We start from the raw sequence: 22,477 nt of genomic DNA, 5'->3' as shown, positions 1-22,477 counted from the left end.
GATGGAGCTGGAGGACAGTATGCTCAGTGAAATAAGCTAGGCAGAGAAAGACAAGTGCCAAATGATTTACCTCATTTGTGGAGTATAACAATGAAGTAAAACTGAAGGAACAAAATAGCAGCAGACTCAGAGACTCCAAGAATGAACTAGTGGTTACCAAAGGGGAGGTGTGTGGGAGGGTGGATGGGAGGGAGGGAGAAGGGGATTGAGGGGTATTATGTTTGGTACACAAGGTGTGGGGGATCACGGAGAGAACAGTGTAGCACAGAAAAGGCATATAGTGGATCTGTGGCATCTTGCTGGACTGATGGACAATGACTGCATTGGGGCATGGGTGGGGACTTGATGGTATGGGTGAGTGTAGTAACCATATTGTTTTTGCATGTGGAACATTCATAAGAGTGTATATCAATCATACCTTAATAAAAAAAAGAATAGCTTTGTTACACATTATTAAAATACATCTTCTGTTTTATACTCATATGTTGGAAATAATATAGAAAGGTAAAGGTGAGATTTAGTTACTTTTAATTTTAGATGTATCCTAGATATTTAGCTCAATTGATGAAAGAAGTACTTCCTAAGGAAATTTTAGCTGGAATGATGTCTCTCAAAAGTTTTCAATATTTTAAAAATTAATTCATTGACCTTAAAACCAAGTACTTTCCCTTAAGAGTTCTCTACCTGTTTTACTTTTCAGTATTTTCAACTGAATGATACTTTAATTTAAAAAAAAAGAGAACAGCTTATTTGCTTGATCTATTATTTACAAGCAATTATTTGGGGAATTTCACTTAATGCCTCTCAATTTTAGTAGATTCATATCTGAAACAGGAATTTAAAAATATATATATAAATGAAGAATCCTGCCTCCGTGGCTAAAACATAGTTAATGTCCAATAAATGAAAGTTCAATAAATGAGTAAAAAAAAAAAAAGATTCGAGGGTCATAGGAATACGAACACAGAAAATGTTGGTTTATTTTTGCTAAGTTTACCCCCTCCCCAAATACCTTGCCATCACCCTGCTGGATAATTTCCTCAAATGTCTCCTGAGATACTGGGACACTGGTCCCATAATAAACCAATTAAAATATACTCACCAAAGTTGATCTTGTGCATGATTCATGAGTGCCCAATTACTATTTTCCCAAAAGTCATTAAGAATTCTTCTCAAAGAATATTTCCCAAGCTAAAGATATTTCTATACCAAAACACACTAAAGGTGCTGTGCTTGCTTAATCTAAGGAAACAATAGAAATGGCCATCTATGAAATAATCTGAAAGCTACTCAAAAAATGATTCTAGATTGTTTTCCTTTTATAACTTTTATCTGAAGATTTGGAGCTTGGATGGCAAGTAAAATATTTCATGATTCCCAGTTAGGAGGGTGAGAAAAACAGAAGGAAACTCTTCCATTAGCTGTGATGATATGAAATATTGAGGCTTTTATGAAGGAAGCTTTGTGGGAAGAGAGGAAAAAACAGTTATCCCTCCATGAAGCATTGGCCCACTGCTTGTCTTTTAAGACAAATTAGCATATGTAATGAGTTTGTATGTTTCATATCTAAATTCTGCATGAGGGTACTTCTGAACTTCATTAACATATTTTGTCCACAGGTTGTGTGATGCTCAGCCATTACTTAGATTTTCAAAAACTACTTTATTAGGCATTTTGAAACAATAAATTGAAAATCACTAAGTTAATTGTATTTACCTAGAAAGACATCTTTGTTTAGGAAATTAAGAGTGAAGATAAGGGTTCAGAAGCTCCAATTATAGGGAATTGAATATATATGGCATCATTATAAAAATCATTAATTTCACAAATAAAAGTTCACTGTACAATGTCAGAATCACTTGGTTTCTTAGTTTTACAAATTAAAGGACACTAGATAAGCTAACGGTGTAGTGATTATTTGGGAAGTGACTACTTCCCCAAATGAACAATTAGAATCTCCATGGCAAAATGTGAATGAGGGTTGGGTTGGTCACTGGTTTCCACTATTACCAGAAATTTTATGCCAGAAAAAAATGACTTAAAAAGAGCATAATGTCTTCTATTAATTTTAGCTAAACAATGGAGCATGAGAATAATTCATGTTTAATCATCAAATTTCCCAAGAAGTAATCATAAGAAATGGAGGCAAATTTGTACCAAGAAATCAAAGGACATTACTCAGAGTAATAAGATGCACATTAAATATTGAAGATACACTTGTAAGAGGCATAAAAAATTGTGGTAAGTGATGAGTGTATATATAGGACATTTTTTATAGTGTACAAAGTACTTCTTGTGAAATATAATCATTACTTGAAAAAGTAGGTGCAAATATTTATGTTTGTCTAAATGATTTATTGTTGTTTACCTTGATTTTGCCAGGAAGGTCTGTCAAAAAGTCAACTACCAGAAATGAGAAATAGAACATCAGTAACAAATTTCATCCTCCTGGGTCTGACCAATAATCCAAAAGTGCAGGTTGTGATTTTCCTCTTTTTATTTCTCACATATGTCCTGAGTGTTACTGGAAATCTCACTATCATTGTTCTCACCCTGCTGGATTCCCACCTGAAGACCCCCATGTATTTCTTCCTCAGGAATTTCTCCTTCTTAGAAATTTCATTTACTTCTGTCTGTAACCCTAGATTTTTGATCAGCATCCTAACTGGAGACAAATCTATTTCCTACAATACTTGTGCAGCTCAGCTGTTTTTTTTTATCCTCCTTGGTTCGATGGAGTTTTTCCTTCTGGCCTCTATGTCCTATGATGGCTATGTGGCCATCTGCAAACCTCTACATTATATAACCATCATGAGTAACAAGATCTGCTACCAGCTTGTAGTCGGCTCTTGGCTGGCAGGCTTCTTGGTGATCTTCCCTCCGCTGACCATGGGGCTGCAGCTGGATTTCTGTGACTCCAATGTCATTGACCACTTCACCTGTGATGCTGCTCCTTTACTGCAGATCTCTTGCACAGACACCAGTACTCTCGAGCTCATGAGCTTTGTTTTAGCTGTGCTTACGCTTATGTCCACTTTGACGTTAGTAATTCTCTCCTACTCTTACATCCTCAGGACAATTCTGAGAATCCCCTCAGCCCAACAAAGAAAAAAGGCTTTCTCAACCTGCTCCTCCCACATGATTTTTGTCTCTCTTACGGAAGCTGCATCTTCATGTGTGTGAAAACATCAGCCAAGGAAGGGGTTGCATTGACAAAAGGGGCAGCTATGCTCAATACCTCTGTCGCTCCTATGCTGAATCCATTTATTTATGCTTTAAGGAACCAGCAGGTGAAACAAGCATTTAAGGATTCCATGAGAAAGGTATCTTCTTTACATGTGAAGTTTTAAGTGTTATATTCACAAATAAATGAAAAACAATGATAATTAGTAATTAATAATGAAGCACTGAAATTTCACTCAAGCGTGTAAAGCAGCATTCTTCTAAATTGGAAGTAAAAGATGTGCACTAGTGGAAGTATTGAAGTTTGAGAAAAGAAAGCCATTAATACTGAATAGCTCCATTATTTGGGGTCATTTACTAGAGCTTTCTTTTTTCTTTCTTTTGTGGTGTTTAGCCTGATTACTTATGATCCTTGTGTTCTGCATTTGGAGTCTGTACAGTTGAAGAAGCAGGTGCCGCTTCCAGTCTATGCAGATGTGGACTGGGAAAGCCGTTCACCAGTCAGCCCACCCAGAGGTTCTGGGCTCACATCTGGGTCCACTGGTGGGCTTGTGCTGGAGTCTGTGGGTGGGCTGGCTTCTCAACTGGTTCAGCAGTGCGTGAGCCTGCTGCATAGGGCTGACCTGGCGCTGGGGTGGGGCATGAACCTGAGTCATGGGAACGGGCCTATTCATTAATCTGTGGGGGTCAGCCGGCTGCTGGGGTTCCTTAGAATGACGTGCCACCTGTGTCCATGGGGGCAGGGCTTGTCTGGGACTGTGATGTTAGTCCTGCACCCTGCGTCATAGGGTCTGGCCTGCTGCTTGGTGGGCCTGGAAGCTGAGTCTGCAGGGACCTTCCTGGGCCTGGGGACACAGTGCGGGGCTGGAGCAAAGGGCCACAGAGGTTGGCTGGGGGCTGAAGTGAGGGGTCTGCAGGCTGAGCCACAGGAGCCTGGCTGTGGGGGTGGCCTGGTGCTGGGGTTCAGGGGGAAGTAAGTCGGTTGCTCACTCCTCTGTCCTTTCCCCACATAAATGTTTTCTCTCTTCATATGGCACTACCTGAGCTTAGGGGAAGAGTGACATGGGTCGTGTGAGATTGTTCTTCCTACTCTTCCATGCATCTGTTCTTATTTTTGCTCCCAGGTGCTGTAATCTCACCCAGATCCCTTAGCTCTTGTGATGGTATTTTAGTACATGGATAGTTGTTCAAATTTATGTTTCAGTGAGGGAATGAGCACTGGAAATTCCTATTCTGCATCTTACAAATGTCATGTTTACTGCTATATTTCACTATTTGTCCTGTCCTCCCATCATCTTAATTTATCTCAAGAGTTTTATGTTCATTTTTTCCCTTTCCTGCCTCATTTAGTTTCAACTAAATATATTTTAATTTTGTTTCCATCAACTTACTAACTATACATTTAGCCATTATTTTAGTTGTACAGCTAAGTTTAATCACTTCATTAAGGAAGTGAATTCTACCTCATGCCCCAATTATTTTCATTTTAAAGTTAAGTAATAGTTTGAGAATATGTGTATATCCTGTTCTTTATTGGATATTTTACCCACTATTTTTCACATCTATTGAGATTTTCTAACTCCATCATTCCTTCTTGTTTATCAATAACCACTTTGCTTCGATTTGCTATGCATGGAAAAAAACTGCAGTTTTCTGAAATCCCATATATTACTAATTGTTACTCTAATCCTTTCTTTCCACATAAAGAATGCACTGTGGTAAGGCAAGTCTGTGAAGGTAACATTATATAGAGACCATTTTGAATCATTTCTAGTTCATAAGTGAAAATTGACCACTCTCAAATACTGATTTTTCCACACTTACTCATCTATAACATGATGTAATGAAGGTTGACTCCTATGACTAGATTTTAAGGCAACTCTTCTTAGTTCAAATTTATTGAACAAAGATTACTATTGCATTTTCATAATGCAAATTTCCCTTAACTCCTGATCTGGAAGAGGAAAAATATGAGAAGTTCTTTCTTATACTCAGTGTACTAACAAGCCTAGAAGGAATGATGGAGTTTGGAAATCTAAGTGTGAAAACTAGTGGGTGAAATGCCTAAGGAACAGGTTATATACATATTCTCAGATTATGACTTAACAATAAAATGAAAATAATGTGATCAAGAGGTAGGTTTATAATATGTTCCTTACACTTCCCTGAAATTTTTACATCACTGATAAAAATTTGAAGTTTCTTTAAAATCCAAGATCTTAACATTTGTTATTGAGATAGTTGCCTTTAAACAGCTATGGTAAATGTGAAAATTCATTCGAATAATCCTTTATCTAGTATTTTACTTACAATATAAACATCCCTCTTCCAATTAAACTTTTTATTGAAAATAAATGTGTTAACAGAATCTCTTTAAAATGACTGTGCATAGGATGTTGGTATGGAGCCATATTTAAAAATCTAAAACTTAATACATCTTTTTAGAATGATTTTACCTTGTTGTTTTACCTACTAATATTGTACTTAATTCTATTTTGGCTTATATCATCCTTGTTAATCCATTACTTTCTCTCTGCTAGCCTCAATGCTGGCTGCTCTGTGGCTTGCTTGTCAGAGTTGAGTGGGAAATCAGTTACTTACCTGTTAGCATTTTATTTTTCTCAGTTCTATTCCTAGCAGACTGTGTTCCTGGAAGAGGAGGTGACACAGTGACTGGGACATAAGCCCTCTTTGCCTTTAATTCGCTGTGATTCTTCTAAACTAAAAAGCACTAACACCAAGTACACCAGCTATGCAATCAGCATTATTCTTGTTAGTTAACACATTCTATCATCTCATCTCACCCTTCAGTCTTCCCTCTAGCAAGGCAAGGATTTCCCCAGAGTGGACAGACAGTCATGAAGTGAAGACTCAGGTTCTGAAAGGCATGAAATCTTCCAATCCAACCTGTGAATTTTTTGTATCCCCTTCAAAAACTATATTTTTATTGAGATAAATTTGCAAAACATAAAATTCACATTTAACCATTTTCCAGCATATACTGCAGTGCCTATTAGTACCTTCACAAAGTGTACAATTATCCCATTATCTCATTTCACAACCTTTTCATCATCATCAGAAAGATGCTCCATATCTATTATTCAGTGACCCTCTGGTTCTCCCTACCTCCAGATCCTGGCAACCACTAATGTGCTTTCTGTCTCTCAGATTTGCCTATTCTAGACATTTCATATAAACTGCATCACATGATATGTATGGCATTTCGTGTCTGGCTTCTTTCACTTAACATAATGTGTTCAAGGTTCATCTATGTTGGATAATCTGTTGGTACTTTCTTCCTTTAAGGAAGAATAATACTCCATTGTATCAGTATATCACATTTTGTTTATCCATTCCTCAGTTGATGGACATTTAGGTTGTTTCCACTTTTTGGCTATTATAAACAATGCTGCTACGAACTCATGGACCACATTTTGTTTTAATGACAGCACACATAAATGCACTACCTAATATTTAGAAATTACCTGGTGATGATATTAAAGACACACAAAAATTAGAGAGATGATCATATACATTCCTTTCTGCTTTCTGAGATAGCAATGCTACTTTAGCAAATGGAAATATAAATGAATCATATTTTTTTGAAATGCATTCATATGACTTATACCAGGAAATCTTGGTAAAGAATATTGTAATATTATTTATTACATGCCATTATTATCACTATGTGGTCTTTACATTACCCAAAAGCCCAGATGGAACTAATTAATAAAAGTGAATTTAAACTAACAAACGTTAGTTTCACATTACAAACAGAAAAATAATAACAAGTGAAAACTTCAGTCAACATAAGATCATATGATTGTTGACTGGAAATCAAGGCATTGTTTCCTAGTTATAAAAATGTCTGAGCACTAATAAAACATTCCCATGTCCAAGCTTCTCAATAAAATACCAACTACTGGGGCTTCAAGAACTCTAATATTCAGCTTCTGATCAGATAGGAATTACAAAAACAACCAGAAAGCTATTAATAAAATGGCAATGAGTGCATACCTATCAGTAATACCTCAAATGTAAATGGACTGAATGCAGCAATCAAAAGGCATAGTGTGGAAGAATGGATAAGAAAACAAGACCCATCTATGTGCTGCCTACAAGAGACTCACTGCAGACCAAAGACATACACAGACTGAAAGTGAAGGAAGGAAAAAAATGTTTCATGCAAATAATAGGCAGAAAAAGTAATACTTATATCAGACAAACTGGACTTCAAACAAATAAAGTAACGAGATAAAGAAGGATATTGTGTAATGATAAATGGGTCAGTCCAACAAGAGGATATAACCATTATAAATATCTATGCATCCAATATTGGAGGGCCTAAATATGTAAAACAAATACCAGCAGAATTAAAGTGGGAAATATACAGCAACTCATTCTTATTAGGGGAGTTTAACACACTATTATATCAGTGGACAGATCAACAACACAGAAAATATAAGGAAACAGAGTCACTGAACAACACTTTAGCTCAAATGGACTTCACAGATATTTAGAGTATATTCCATCCAAAAGCAGCAGGTCATATGTTTTCTCTAAAGTACATGGAACATTCTCAAGAACAGATCACATCCTGGACCATAAAAAGAGCCTCAATCAATTAAAAATTTGAAATTCTGTTAGACCAGAATATGAATTTATAAGTAAATTACAAGACAAAAACAGAAATACCCCACAAAAACATGGAGCTTAAACAACATGCTTCTAAATAATTAATGAATCAATGAACAAATCAAAATAGAAATCAAGCAATGCGTGGAGACAAATGGAAAAAAAATTCAACAATCCAAAACTTGTGGGATGCCACAAAAGCAGTTCTATGAGAGAAGTATGTAGCAATACAGGCCTACTTCAAGAAGAAAGAACAACCCCAAATAAACAGTGTAAAATCACAGTTAAAGAAATTAGGAATAGAAGAACAAATGAAATCCAACATTAGTAGAAGGAGGGACATAATAAAGAACATAGCACAAATAAATAAATAAAACAGAGAAGGATAAAACAATCAAAAAAATTAGCAAAGGGCTGGTTATATGAGAAGATAACAAAAACCCTAGCCAGACTTATCAAGAATAAGAGAGAGCACACAGACAAACAAAATAAAAAATAAAATGTAATAGTCACAACTAACACCCCAGAAATACAAGAATTATTAGAGAATTCAATGAAAAATATCTAATGCCAATAAAGGGGACAACATAGAAGAAATTAACAAATATCTAGAAAAGTACAACCTTAATGAATGACAGGAAGAAACAGAAAATCTGAGCAGGCCAATTACCAGTAACAAAATTGAATTGGTAATCAAAAACCTCCCAACAAACAAAACTCCAGTACCAGTTGGCTTAACAGCTGAATTCTACCAAACATTTAAAGAAGAGCTGACATCCGTCCTTCTGAAAGTATTCCAAAGAGTGGAAGAGGAGGGAATACTTCCAAATTCATTCTTTGAGGCCAGTATCACCTTGATACCAAAACAACTAAAGACACTCAAAACAGAAAATTATACACCAATATCCCTAATGAACATAGATGCAAAAATCCTCAACAAAATATAAGGAAACTGGGCTTGATGGATTAAAGATGGCAGCATGAGAGGAGAAACAGAGGCTTCCTCCTAAAACTGGATACAATTAGAAAATTTAATTGGCTCAACTAATCCTGAGAGCAACAGGAAAGAGGACAGAGTCAGACTGCATACACCTGTAGAAAAGAGCAGACCTCACCGAACCGGGTACAAGTACTGCTCCCCTGCGCCCCCCGACGTTGCTTCAGGGGCTGGGCAGCTCCAGAATAGAGGTCCTGGACACTAGAGGGCGCCATATACAAACATGAAATGCCAAAGGAAACTTGTCCAGAGTAAAATTAATAAAACTCCCGAGAAAGATTTAAATGATATGGACCACGTGACTCTTCCTGAAAGGGAGTTCAAAATAAAAATCATCAACATTCTAATGGAGGTACAGAAAGATATCCAAGAACTCAGGAATGAATTCAGGTCGAGATCCAATCATTGAGGAGCATGATGGAGGGTATTAAAAGCAGGTTGGATACGGTGGAGGAGACAATCAATGAAATAGAAACAACAGAAGAGGAATACAAAGAAGCTGAGGCAGAGAGAGAAAAAAGGATCTCTAAAAATGAAAGAATATTGAGAGAACTGGGTGACCAATCCAAGCGGAACAATATTCGCATTATAGGGATACCAGAAGAAAAAGAGAGAGAGAAAGCAACAGAAAGTGTCTTTGAGAAGGTAGTTGCTGAAAACTTCCCCAATCTGGGGAAGCAGATAGTTGCTCAGGCCATGGAGATCCACAGATTTCCCAACACAAGGGACCCAAGGAAGACAACAAAAAGACACATAGTAATTAAAATGGGAAAGATCAAGGATTAGGACAGACTGTTAAAAGCAGCCAGAGGCAGAAATAAGATCACATACAAAGGAAAGCCCATCAGGCTAACATCAGACTTCTCAGCAGAAACCTTACAGGCCAGAAGGGAGTGATAGGATGTATTCAATGCCATGATGCAGAAGGGCCTGGAACCAAGATTATTTTATCTGGCAAGATTATCATTTAAATTTGAAGGAGGGATTAAACAATTTCTAGATAAGTAAAAGCTAGAGAGTTTACCTCCCAGAAACCATCTCTGCAGTCTATTTTGGAGGGACTGCTAGATGGAAGTGTTCCTAGGGTTGGACAGCTGTCACCAGAGGTAATAAAACCATGATAGGGAGGGGGGAGGAGCTGATTGTGGGGCAAATGCAAAACTAAATTGAATAACCCCAAAGTCAATCAAGGGATAGACAAAAAGTACAGAATTTGATACCTAATATATAAAGAATGAAGGAGGAAGAAAAAAGAGAAATACAAAAGAACCTGTAGATTGTGTTTGTAACAGCATACTAAGTGAGTTAAATTAGACTCTTAGATAGTAAAGAAAGTAACCTGGAACCTTTGGTAGCCATGAATCTAAAGCCTGAAATGGCAATAAGTACATACCTATCGATAATCACCCTAATATAAATGGACTGAATGCAACAATCAAAAGACATAGAGTCACGGAATGGATAAAAAAAAACAAGACCCATCTATATGCTTCTTACAAGAGACTCACCTCAAACCCAAAGACATGCACAGACTTAAAGTCAAGGGATGGAAAAAGATATTTCATGCAAACAGTAGAGAGAAAAAAGCAGGTGTTGTAGTACTAGCATCAGACAAAACAGACTTCAAAACAAAGAAAGTAACAAGAGATAAAGGACATTACATAATGATAAAGGGCTCAGTCCAACAAGAGGATATAACCATTATAAATATATATGCACCCAACACACAAGCACCAGCATTTGTGAAGCAAATACTAGAAGAACTAAAGGGGTAAATAGAATGCAATGCATTCATTTTAGGAGACTTCAACACACCATTCACCCCAAAGGACAGATCCACCAGACAGAAAATAAGAAAGGATACAGAGGCACTGAACAACACACTAGAACAGAGGGACTAATAGACATCTACAGAACTCTACATCCAAAAGCAACAGCATACACATTCTTCTCAAGTGCACATGGAACATTCTCCAGAATAGACCACATACTAGGCCACAAAAATAGCCTCAGTAAATTCAAAAAGATTGAAATTCTACCAACCAACTTTTCAGACCACAAAGGTATAAAACTAGAAATAAATTGTACAAAGAAAGCACAAAGGCTCACAAACACATGGAGGCTGAACAACACGCTTCTAAATAGTCAATCGATCAATGACCAAATTAAAATGGAGATCCAGCAATATATGGAAATAAATGACAACAACAACACAAAACCCCAACTTCTGTGGGATGCAGCAAAAGCAGTCTGAAGAGGAAAGTATACAGCAATCCAGGCATATTTAAAGAAGGAAGAACAAACCCAAATGAATAGTCTAACATCACAATTATCAAAATTGGAAAAAGAAGAACAAATGAGGCCTAAAGTCAGCAGAAGGAGGGACATAATAAAGATCAGAGAAGAAATAAACAAAATTGAGAAGAATAAAACAATAGAAAAAAAAAATCAATGAAACCAAGACCTGGTTGTTTGAGAAAATAAACAAAATAGAGAAGCCTCTAGCCAGACTTACAAAGTGAAAAAGAGAATCAACACACATCAACAGAATCAGAAAGGAGAAAGGTAACATCACGACGGACCCAACAGAAATACAAAGAATTATTAGAGACTACTATGAAAACCTATATGCTAAGAACTTGGAAAACCTAGAAGAAATGGACAACTTCCTAGGAAAATACAACCTTCCAAGACTGAGCAAGGAAGAAACACAAAATCTAAATAAAACAATTACCAGCAAATAAATTGAAGCAGTTATCAAAAAACTACCCAAGAAAAAAAACCCCAGGCCAGATGTATATACCTCGGAATTTTATGAGACATACAGAGAAGATATAATAACCAATTTCCTTGAAGTTTTCCAAAAAATAGAAGAGGAGGGAATACTCCCAAACTCATTCTATGAAGCCAGTATCACTCTAATACCAAAACCAGGCAAAGACACCACCAAAAAAGAAAATTACAGACCAATATCCCTGATGAATGTAGATGCAAAAATAGTCAATAAAATATTAGCAAACCGAATTCAAAAATATATCAAAAGGATCATACACCACGACCAAGTGGGATTCATCCCAGGGATGCAAGGATGGTATAACAATCAAAAATCCATCAACATCATCCACCACACAAACAAAAAGAAAGACAAAAACCACAGGATCATCTCCATAGATGCTAAAGAAGCATTTGACAAAATTCAACATCCATTCTTGATAAAAACTCTCAGCAAAATGGGTATAGAGGGCAAGTACCTCAACATAATAAAGGCCATATATGATAAACCAACAGCCAATATCATACTGAACAGTGAGAAGCTGAAAGCTTTTCCTCTGAGATTAGGAACAAGACAGGGATGCCCACTCTCCCCACTGTTATTTAACATAGTACTGGAGGTCCTAGCCACGGCAATCAGACAAAACAAAGAAATACAAGGAATCCAGATTGGAAAAGAAGAAGTTAAACTGACACTATTTGCAGATGACATGATATTGTACATAAAAAAACCCTAAAGACTCCACTCCAAAACTACTAGAACTAATATCGGAATACAGGAAAGTTGCAGGATACAAAATTAACACACAGAATTCTGTGGTTTTCCTATACACTAACAATGAACCAATAGAAAGAGAAATCAGGAAAACAATTCCATTCACAATTGCATCAAAAAGAATAAAATATCTAGGAATAAACCTAACCAAAAAAGTGAAAGACCTATACCCTGAAAACTACAAGACACTCTTAAGAGAAATTAAAGAAGACACTAACAAATGAGAGCTCATCCCATGCTCTTGGCTAGGAAGAATTAATATTGTCAAAATGGCCATCCGGCCTGAAGCAATCTACAGATTCGATGCAATCCCTATCAAAATACCAACAGCATTTTTCAACAAACTGGAACCAATAGTTTTAAAATTCATATGGAACCACAAAAGACCCCGAATAGCCAAAGCAATCCTGAGAAGGAAGAATAAAGCAGGGGTATCATGCTTCCCAACTGCAAACTCTACTACAAAGTCACAGTAATCAAGACAATTTGGTACTGGCACAAGAACAGACCCACAGACCAGTGGAACAGGATAGAAAGTCCAGATATTAACCCAAAGATATATGGTCAGTTAATATATGAAAAAGGAGCCATGGGCATACATTGGGGAAATGATAGTGTCTTCAACAGATGGTCCTGGCAAAACAGCACAGCTACATGTAAGAGAATGAAACTGGATCACTGTCTAACCCCATACACAAAAGTAAATTCAAAATGGATCAAAGACCTGAATGTAAGTCATGAAACCATAAAACTCTTAGAAAAAAACATAGGCAAAAATCTTTTGGACATAAACATTAGCGACTTCTTCATGAACATATCTCCCCGGGCAAGGAAAACAAAAGCAAAAATGAACAAGTGGGACTATATCAAGCTGAAAAGCTTCTGTACAGCAAAGGACACCATCAATAGAACAAAAAGGCACCCTACAGTATGGGAGAATATATTCATAAATGACAGATATGATAAAGGCTTGACATCCAAAATATATAAAGAGCTCACGCATCTCAACAAACATAAAGCAAATAATCCAATTAAAAAATGGGCAGAGTTGCTGAACAGACAGTTCTCCAAAGAAGAAATTCAGATGGCCAACAGACACATGAAAAGGTTCTCCACATCGCTAGTTATCAGAGAAATGCAAATTAAAACCACAATGAGATATCACCTCACACTAGTAAGGATGGCTACCATCCAAAAGACAAACAACAACAAATGTTGGTGAAGTTGTGGAGAAAGGGGAACCCTCCTACACTGCTTGTGGGAATGTAAATTAGTTCAACCACTGTGGAAAGCAGTATGGAGGTTCCTCAAAATGCTCAAAATAGACTTACCATTTGACCCAGGAATTCCACTTCTAGGAATTTACCCTAAGTATGCAGCATTCCAGTTTGAAAAAGACAGATGCACCCCTATGTTTATCACATCACTATTTACAATAGCCAAGAAATGGAAGCAACTGAAGTGTCCATCAGTAGATGAATGGATAAAGAAGATGTGGTACATATACACAATGGAATATTATTCAGCCATAAGAAGAAAACAAATCCTATAATTTACAACAACATGGATGGAGCTAGAGGGTATTATGCTCAGTGAAATAAGCCAAGCGGAGAAAGACAAATACCAAATGATTTCATTCATATGTGGAGTATAAGAACAAGGAAAAACTGAAGGAACAAAACAGCAGCAGAATCATAGAACCCAAGAATGGACTAACCGTTACCAAAGGGAAAGAGAATGGGGAGAATGGGAGGGTAGGGAGGGATAAGGGCAGGGAAGAAGAAAGGGTGTATTATGATTAGCATGTATAGTGTGGAGGGTGAGGGAAAGGGGACAGCTGTGCAACACAGAGAAGACAAGTAGTGATTCTACAACATCTTACTATGCTGATGGACAGTGACTGTACTGGGTTTTGTTGGGGGAACTTGGGGTAGAGGAGAGCCTAGTAAACATAATGTTCTTCATGTAATTATAGATTAATGATAACAAAATAAAAAAAATACTATTCAAAAATATATATATATTAGCAAACTGAATTAAAAAATACATCAAAAGGATCATCCATCATGACTAAGTAGGATTTATTGGAGGTATGCAAGGATGGTACAATATTCATAAATTAATCAATGTGATACACCACATGAGCAACAAAAAAAGAGATGAAAACTTTATGATCATCTCAGTAAATGTTGAAGAAGCACTGAACAATATTCAGCATCCATTCATGATAAAACCTCTCAACAAAATGGGCATAGAAGGAACATACCTCAATATAATAAAGGCCATATATGAGAAACCCACAGCTAACATCAAACTCAATAGTGAAAAGTTGAAAGCTTTTCCTCTAAGATCACAAATAAGACAAGAATGTCCTTTCACTTTTATTCAATATGGTAATGGGGGTCCTAACAATCAGAAGATAAAGAGTTAAAAGGCATCCAAATTTGTAAGGAAGGAGTAAAACTGTCAATATTTGCAGATGACATGATCCTATATATAGAAAACCCTAAAGACTCCATCAAAACACTATTGAAACTAATAACTGGATTCAGCAAAGTTGCAGGATACAAAATTAATACAGACATCTGTTGCATTCCTATATACTAATAATGAACTAGCAGAAAGAGAAATCTGGAAAATAATTTCATTTACAATTGTAACAAAAAGAATAAAACACCTAACGATAAACCTAATCATGGAGGTGAAAGACCTGTGCTCTAAAAACTATGACACTGATGAGAGAAATTAAAGAAGACTCAAATAAATGGAAATCTATACCATGCTCATGGATGGGAAAAATTTATGTTATGTTGTCAAAATGACCACCTTGCCCAAAACAATTTAGAGATTCAATGTAATCCCTATCAAAATACTGATATTTTCCAATGAACTAGTGTAAATAATAGTGAAATTCATAAGAAACCACAAAAGACCCTGAATAACCAAATTAATCCTGAGAAAGAAGAACAAAGCTGGAGGTATTATGGTCCCTGATTTCAAGCTATACTACAAAGCTACAGTAATCAAAACAGTATGTTACTTGCCTAAGAACAGATCCATAGATCAATGTAACAGAATAGATAGCCCAGATATAAGCCCACAAATATACAGTCAATATATGATAAAGGAGCCATAAATACACAATAGTGCAAAGACAGTCTTTTTAATAACTGTTGTGGAGAATACTAGACAGCTACATTCAAGAGAATGAAATTGATTTACTATCTAACTCCATTCACAAAAGTACACTTCAATTGAAAAACCTAAATGTAAGAAATGAAACCATAAAACTCCTAGAAGAAAACATGGGCAAAAACCTCTTGAATATAAGCATGAGCAAGTTTTTCCTGGACACATCTCCTTAGGCAAGGGAAACAAAATAAATGACCAAGCGGGACTACCTCAAAGTAAGTCTTCTGTACATAAAAGGACATCATCAATAGAATAGAAAAGTAACCTACAGCATAGGAGAATATATTTGTAAATGATTCATCTGATGAGGGTTCAACATCCAAAATATATAAAGAACTCATACACCTGAATACCAAAAAAACAAACGACCTGATTACAAAGTGGGCAGAACACCTGCACAGACATTTCTCCAAAGAAAGAATACAAATGACCAATGGCACATAAAAAGATGCTCCACTTCAATAATCATCAGGGGAATGCAAACCAACACTACAATGAGATATCACCTCACATAAGTCAGAATGGCACCTATCCAGAAGACAGGAAATAACAAGTGTTGGTGAGGATGTAGAGAAAAGGGAACCTTCCTACACTACTGCTGGGAATGCAAATTGGTGCAGATTCTGTGGAAAGCAGTATGGAGGGTCCTCAAAAAAATAAAAATAGAAATTCCATATGATTCAGTAATTCCACTTCTAGGAATTCACCTGAAGAAAATTAATTCCCTAATTTAAAAAGATATATGCACCCCTATGTTTATGCCACATTATAAACAACAGTCAAGAGATAGAAGCAACCAAACTGTCCATCAATAGATGAATGAATAAAGAAGATGTGGGACATATACACAATGTAATAGTGATCCACTATAAAAAAAAAGAAACCCTGCTATTTGTGATAACATGAATGGACCTAGAGGATATTATGCTAAGTGAAATAAGCGAGGCACAGAAAAATACCATATGATTTCTCTCATTCTAGGACTATAAAAACAAAACAAAATGAACAAAATAGCAGTAAACTCATAGACATTGAGAAGTGACTGTGGTTACCATGGGGGAGGGGTTGGGGTAGATGAATGGAAAACATGAGGTGGATAAAAGGGCAAAAACAATTTGGACACAGGGATGGTAGTACAGCATGGAGAATACAGCCAATGTTTCTGTAACATCTTTCTGTGTTGACAGGTAGTAACTGCACTAGTTGTGGTGAGGATTTAATAATATGGGTAACTTGAAGCACAGTGTTATATACTTGAAATCAATATACGATTGTATGTCAACTGTACATCAAATAAAATAAACAATAAAAAAATTGCCAAGCTGATTATAACAGTCATAAGGAAATTCAAAAGTACTAGAATAATCAAAGAAAATTAATTTATAGGACTTATCCTTTTATTTAACACATATACAGCTAGAGTAATAAAAGGCTGCAATATTGGTGTATATATAGTGAAATAGTTCAGTGGAAGTAAACTGAAATTTCCGAAGTAACCCCTTATATTTATGGTGAACTGGTATTTTCATAGAAATGCAAAAACATTGGGGAAAGGTTAGTCTTTTCAACAAAATGACCTGGTAGAATGGAGAGCCATATTGTTTAAAAAGGAATTTTGCTATTTATCTTGTGCTATTTATAAATAAATTTACAAAAATAAGGCAAAATTAATCACAGACCGTATGTAACAAACTCTAACACTTGGAGGGGAAAACAGACTATTTTTATATTAAGATTTTATAAATATTTTAGTTAAAGCATGATAATTTAAAAAATGATTAAATGTCATTCATTAAAATTAAGAAATTCTGCTGTTAAAAAGACATTATTAAGAATATGACAAGCCACAAACTGGAGGCAAATATATGTGAATAACATATCTGATAAAAGACTTGATCCAGACTACATAAAGAACTCTCAGAACTCAATGAAAACAAAACACATAAAACAAAGCAAATGATTTAAACAAACACTTTACCAAGGAAGATATACAGATGGCAACTAAATGCACCAAAAGATGTGCAACAGTATTAGCATATATGCATACAAAAAATAAAATCACAATGAGATAGCACTACTAGAATGTATAAAAGAATAAAGACTGAGCATACCAAGGAGGTGGATCAATCAAAACACTCCTACACTGCTGGTGGGATGTAAAATCATAATACTGATTTGGAAACCTCTTTGGTAGTTTCTTAAAAAGTTAAATATACACCTTCCATATGAGCCAGTCATTGTACTCCTATGTATTTACACAATAGAAATGAAAGTATATGTCATTAGAGAGATTTTTGCATGAATATCATAGCAGCTTTATTTGTTCAGTGCCTTACAATTGAAATGACAAAATATCTCTGAGCAGGTGAATAGTAAGCCAACTCCACACAATGGAATATCTCTTAGAAATAAATGGGATGAACTACAGATACACATAGTAATGTGGATGAATAAAAAAATTATGCTAAGTGAAATAAGCTAGGTGAAACGTTAGTACATACTGTATGATCCCATTCATATAAAATTCTAGAAAATGCAATCTAATCTCTAATGACAGAGAACAGATGAGGGGTTGGCCGGGATACAGCAGAGGGGAATATGCAGGCAGGACAGACAAAATGGGATGCAAGAAAACTATTGGGAATGATGAACATATTTATTACTGTCATCGTGGTGATGCTTTGGGTGATGTCAAAACATCCAATTGTGCACTTCAAATATGTGCCATTAACTGAATGTCAATTATATCTTAGTAACACTGTTAAAATATTTTAAGACATTTTTCTGTATATAACCATGAACTGCATGCCAGAAATCCATATTGACCCTTTAAAATACATTATAATCTTAAAATACATACATATTTGAAAAAACAAGATATAATTAGGCATCAAAATAAAAATAATAATGTGCACTAAAACATAATTATTGTGGCAAATATTTGACAAAATAATCATATAACATAATATTCAAATTTTCATAAGAGAAATCACATTTTTATCTAGAAATTTCACTTATATCAATTATTCTTGCACATGCAAAAAATTTGTATGAAAATGCTTTTGATAGAATGGGTTGATAACTGGAAAATAAAGAACATTGTATATTTACTTCAGGTATTAGTTTAAAATTGCCAAAATATATATATAGCTAATATTAATACTGAAAGGTTGGGAAAAGCAAATTAACATTATATAATAAATGAACATACATTTAAATATATAAAAGTATGTTCTTTCATTGTGGGAAATATACATGACATAAAATTTATCATTTTGACCATTTTGAAGTATAAAAATCAGGGGCACTAAGCACATTCATACTGCTATACAACCATAAAAGCCAATTATAAGATATGGCTGAAAATTCTTATGCATTGGTTAGTATATTTGGCAAAAGAAAAATATGGAAGGATAAAGTCTATCATCTAAGTAGTAACTTTAAGTAATTTATAAAGTTTTCCTTTTGCTTTCTGATTAAAATTATTTAATAATAAACAATTCATGTGATAAAGAATTACAATCTTCCAAATGAATTACTAAATGGAGAAGTTTTATAAAACATGAACTGTGTAAATTAAATGACAGAGTGTTCCTCCTGGCCCAGGCCAAATGCTGCTCTAACGTCCTCCTGTCTCCAAGGACCTGGTCCCCACTGAAGCCTGTGTTACTTGGGTTTTTGCCAAACTTTACACAGAAAATTAATTAATGACTCTTGATCCTAGGTCACCAAGGACCATTTGTTTTTTTCACCTAGTTGCATTTTCTGAAAATTAAAAAGAAAAGTCATATTTAACATTACAAAAACATTTCTGTCTGCCTTGATGATTTAAAATTAATCTCTTCCACCAGTGGAAAGAGTTTCTCAGCAAGTCTGTCCAACTTGTTGGATATGGAAACACATGGAGTTCTCTGCATAGTCAGACATGTCAATGAGTGTGAGGCTATAAGTACTTTAATAAAAATATCACTTTCAACACTGCAGTCTTAATATTGCCATGTTTAAACAACTAACAGAAGCTCCAATTTACAAAACAAAGAGTGAGTATGATAAAATTTGTTTCTTTGATTGTAATTCATTTTTTAAGATCTAGGTTCTATTTTCCTCTGGAAAAGAAAGCGGATTTCAATGATAATTTCTATATTTTCGATGTATTTAAGATATATTTATGAGATGTCATTTTTTTAGAATGAATTTTCTTATATAGATAAATGTCATTGCCTAGGAGGTTTTTATGCATAAGTTATGAAATAAATGTGTATCTAACTTAATATGATATAATCAGGATAATTTTGGACAGATATTCAACCTCACTTAAAAACAAAGTGTTTCGGGGTATATAGAAGTATATCAGTGTGCCCTTGCATTCTTCCCATCTCAAAAAAGAATAACATAACAATTGAAGTGACAATATTTCATTGCATACTCTTGTGTTCATTTTGAACATTTGTTAGAAAGATAGTTAATTACACTTTAGTGTTAATCTATTGTAAAATAAGTTGTAGTGTATTAGAGAAATACAGATATAATTTGAGGTTAAATAATGCTTTAATGCATTATCAATTGCTAAATGTGAAAGGCCTCAGTAAAGTTTCACAATGATGTACAATCATCTGAGACATTAGGAGAAAAGATAGAAGGAAAAGATGAGTGCGAGGCAAAAATTATATGTAATGTAATTGTGTGTGTGTATATATATATATGAATGTATATGTAAATAACCATTCTATAGCACAATTTTATATTAATACTTGACAGTTGCAAATTTCTTAAGAGGATTCTAACTTTTGAGTAAGCCATGATCGTGTTAGTTATTTTTCTCATTTTGGAAACATTATGGACTAGGTAAATAGTCACAATCAATTCTGCCCAAGCCGCAGTAGGAGAAGAACACACTAAGTTAAGAAATAAATGAATCCACTATAACACAAACTAGGTACAAAGGGGAAAATACTTTCTATTATTGATGTCAGGAATCCTCAAAATTTGAAATACTGATTTCATATTAGAAACATTTGAGTCCATACTGGTGTAGCATCAGTCAGGATGAAATAACTCATTGGCAGCAGATGGAGGGGCAAAGAGTAAGCGGTCATCACCTGTTAGCAGTAAATGTAACATACTAAAGAAACTACTAATTCTGAAAAAAGAGAGTGTGTAGAGGGGGTGGAAATGACCAGCATTAAGTTTGTTTATAAGAATTAACACCCATAACCTAAAAAAGACACCAACAAAAATTTTTTGGAAAAACGATCTCAAGGTTTGCTCTAGGCTCTGTATGGCAAACCCAAGTTACATTAGCACTGTTTTTGAAAAGACCCAAAATGTCAAGAAAAGATGTAAAATCGAGGTTATCGATTTTGTCTCTGAACAGGGAATAATTCTTGACAGCTAAAGGACATTTTAGCTACTCATAAAATTACAACTCTTCAGCTATCTACTTAGTCATATGGGAAAATCCTAAGTACAGGATAAATATAAAATGTATAATATATATAATGAAATATAAGTTTGAATACATTACATTTTTGAACACTTAAAGTAGTCTATAACCTATGGGAAATCTTCTCTGAATATTCCATACAGATTGGAGAGAAGTTAGAAGTCAGTGATGAGAAATGGTACAGTAACTACATTCATTCTGCTGGGACTGACAGATGACCCTGACCTGCAGGTTCTGATTTTCGTCTTTCTATTTCTCACCTACACACTGAATGTAGCTGGAAACCTGACGATCATCACACTCACTTTTGTGGATTCTCACCTTAAAACACCCATGTACTTTTTCTTAAAAAATTTCTCTTTCTTGGAGATCTCATTCACAACTGCCATTATCCCCAGATACTTGTATAACATAGCAACAGGTGACAAGATCATTACCTATAATGCTTGTGCCACCCAAGTGTTTTTTATCGACCTCTGTGGAGTAACAGAATTTTTCCTGCTGGTGGCCATGTCCTATGACCGCTATGTGGCCATCTGCAAACCCCTGCATTATGTGATCATCATGAGCAGCAGAGTCTGCAGGATTCTCATCATATGTTCTTGGATGGCTGGTTTATGTGTAATAATCCCACCCCTTAGCCTGGGCTTAAATCTAAAATTTTGTGACTCCAACATGATTGATCACTTTGGCTGTGATGCATTTCCCTTAGTGAAAATCTCATGCTCAGATACATGGTCCATGGAACAGACAGTCATCATCTGTGCTGTGCTGACCCTAAATATGACTCTTACCTGTGTAGTTCTCTCATATGCTTCCATCATCAAGACAATTTTCAGATTCCCTTCTGTTCAACAAAGGAAAAAGGCCTTTTCAACCTGTTCCTCCCACATGATTGTGGTTTCCATCACCTATGGCTCCTGCATTTTCATCTACATAAATCCTACAGCAAAGGAAGAAGTGACCATCAACAAAGTGGTTTCACTGCTCATTTCTTCAATTTCACCTACATTGAACCCATTTATTTACACCTTAAGAAACAACCAAGTTAAGAAAGCCTTCAAGGATGCAATGAAAAGAACTGCCATACTCTCAGCTAAGGAAAATAAAATATTTTAAAAACATATCAAAAATATTAGTAAATGATCCCAGAGATTTTATTTTTCATGTTTAGAATCTTGTTTTTTAAAACATGTTTTTGATCTGTTTGTCTTACATGATTGTGAGATTAAGGATATGAAGTACATATGTACTTCAATGACATTAATTTTCTCAACACTTCTTTAACCTAGCTTCCAATGAACTCTGCTCATGCGATTTTGGTATGTTCATTTTTCAAATCAATATCTGATTGTTTTGCATGTCAATTTCTTTGAAAAAATCATTTTGAAAAGAAATAAACTTCCTAATATTAATACATAATAAAAGTAATTAGGAAAACATGGTAAAATTCTTTGCAGCTCATAAAATATACAGAGTA

The 22,477-nt window shown here is 35.2% G+C and overlaps 2 protein-coding genes and 1 pseudogene across 8 annotated transcripts in view; 2 read left to right on the top strand and 1 right to left on the bottom strand.

Annotated features, from left to right (window-relative positions):
* Positions 1–22,477, bottom strand: part of LOC130679045 (olfactory receptor 6C74-like) — a 266,982-nt gene that overhangs the window by 62,151 nt on the left and 182,354 nt on the right. For 3 of the 7 annotated variants that reach the window (XM_057486760.1, XM_057486759.1, XM_057486753.1), the window contains exon 1: positions 21,792–21,928. The exons of the other annotated variants lie outside the window; for them this stretch is intronic. The gene's annotated coding sequence lies outside the window, so the exon portion shown is untranslated. Of the gene's footprint in view, positions 1–21,791; positions 21,929–22,477 lie in introns of those variants that run through there. 7 annotated transcript variants of the gene reach the window in all.
* LOC130679287 (olfactory receptor 6C76-like) lies at positions 2,413–3,350 on the top strand (annotated as a pseudogene).
* LOC130679286 (olfactory receptor 6C2-like) lies at positions 21,107–22,116 on the top strand. The gene has a single exon (XM_057487902.1). It carries the CDS (start codon positions 21,166–21,168, stop codon positions 22,114–22,116), a length of 951 nt encoding a protein of 316 aa, XP_057343885.1. The 5' UTR covers positions 21,107–21,165.

This window comes from Manis pentadactyla, chromosome 10 (genome assembly GCF_030020395.1).
Source record: "Manis pentadactyla isolate mManPen7 chromosome 10, mManPen7.hap1, whole genome shotgun sequence".
Taxonomy (NCBI): domain Eukaryota; kingdom Metazoa; phylum Chordata; class Mammalia; order Pholidota; family Manidae; genus Manis; species Manis pentadactyla.
The sequence above is the reverse complement of the archived record's forward strand: the minus strand, read 5'-3'. Positions and strand labels throughout refer to the sequence as shown.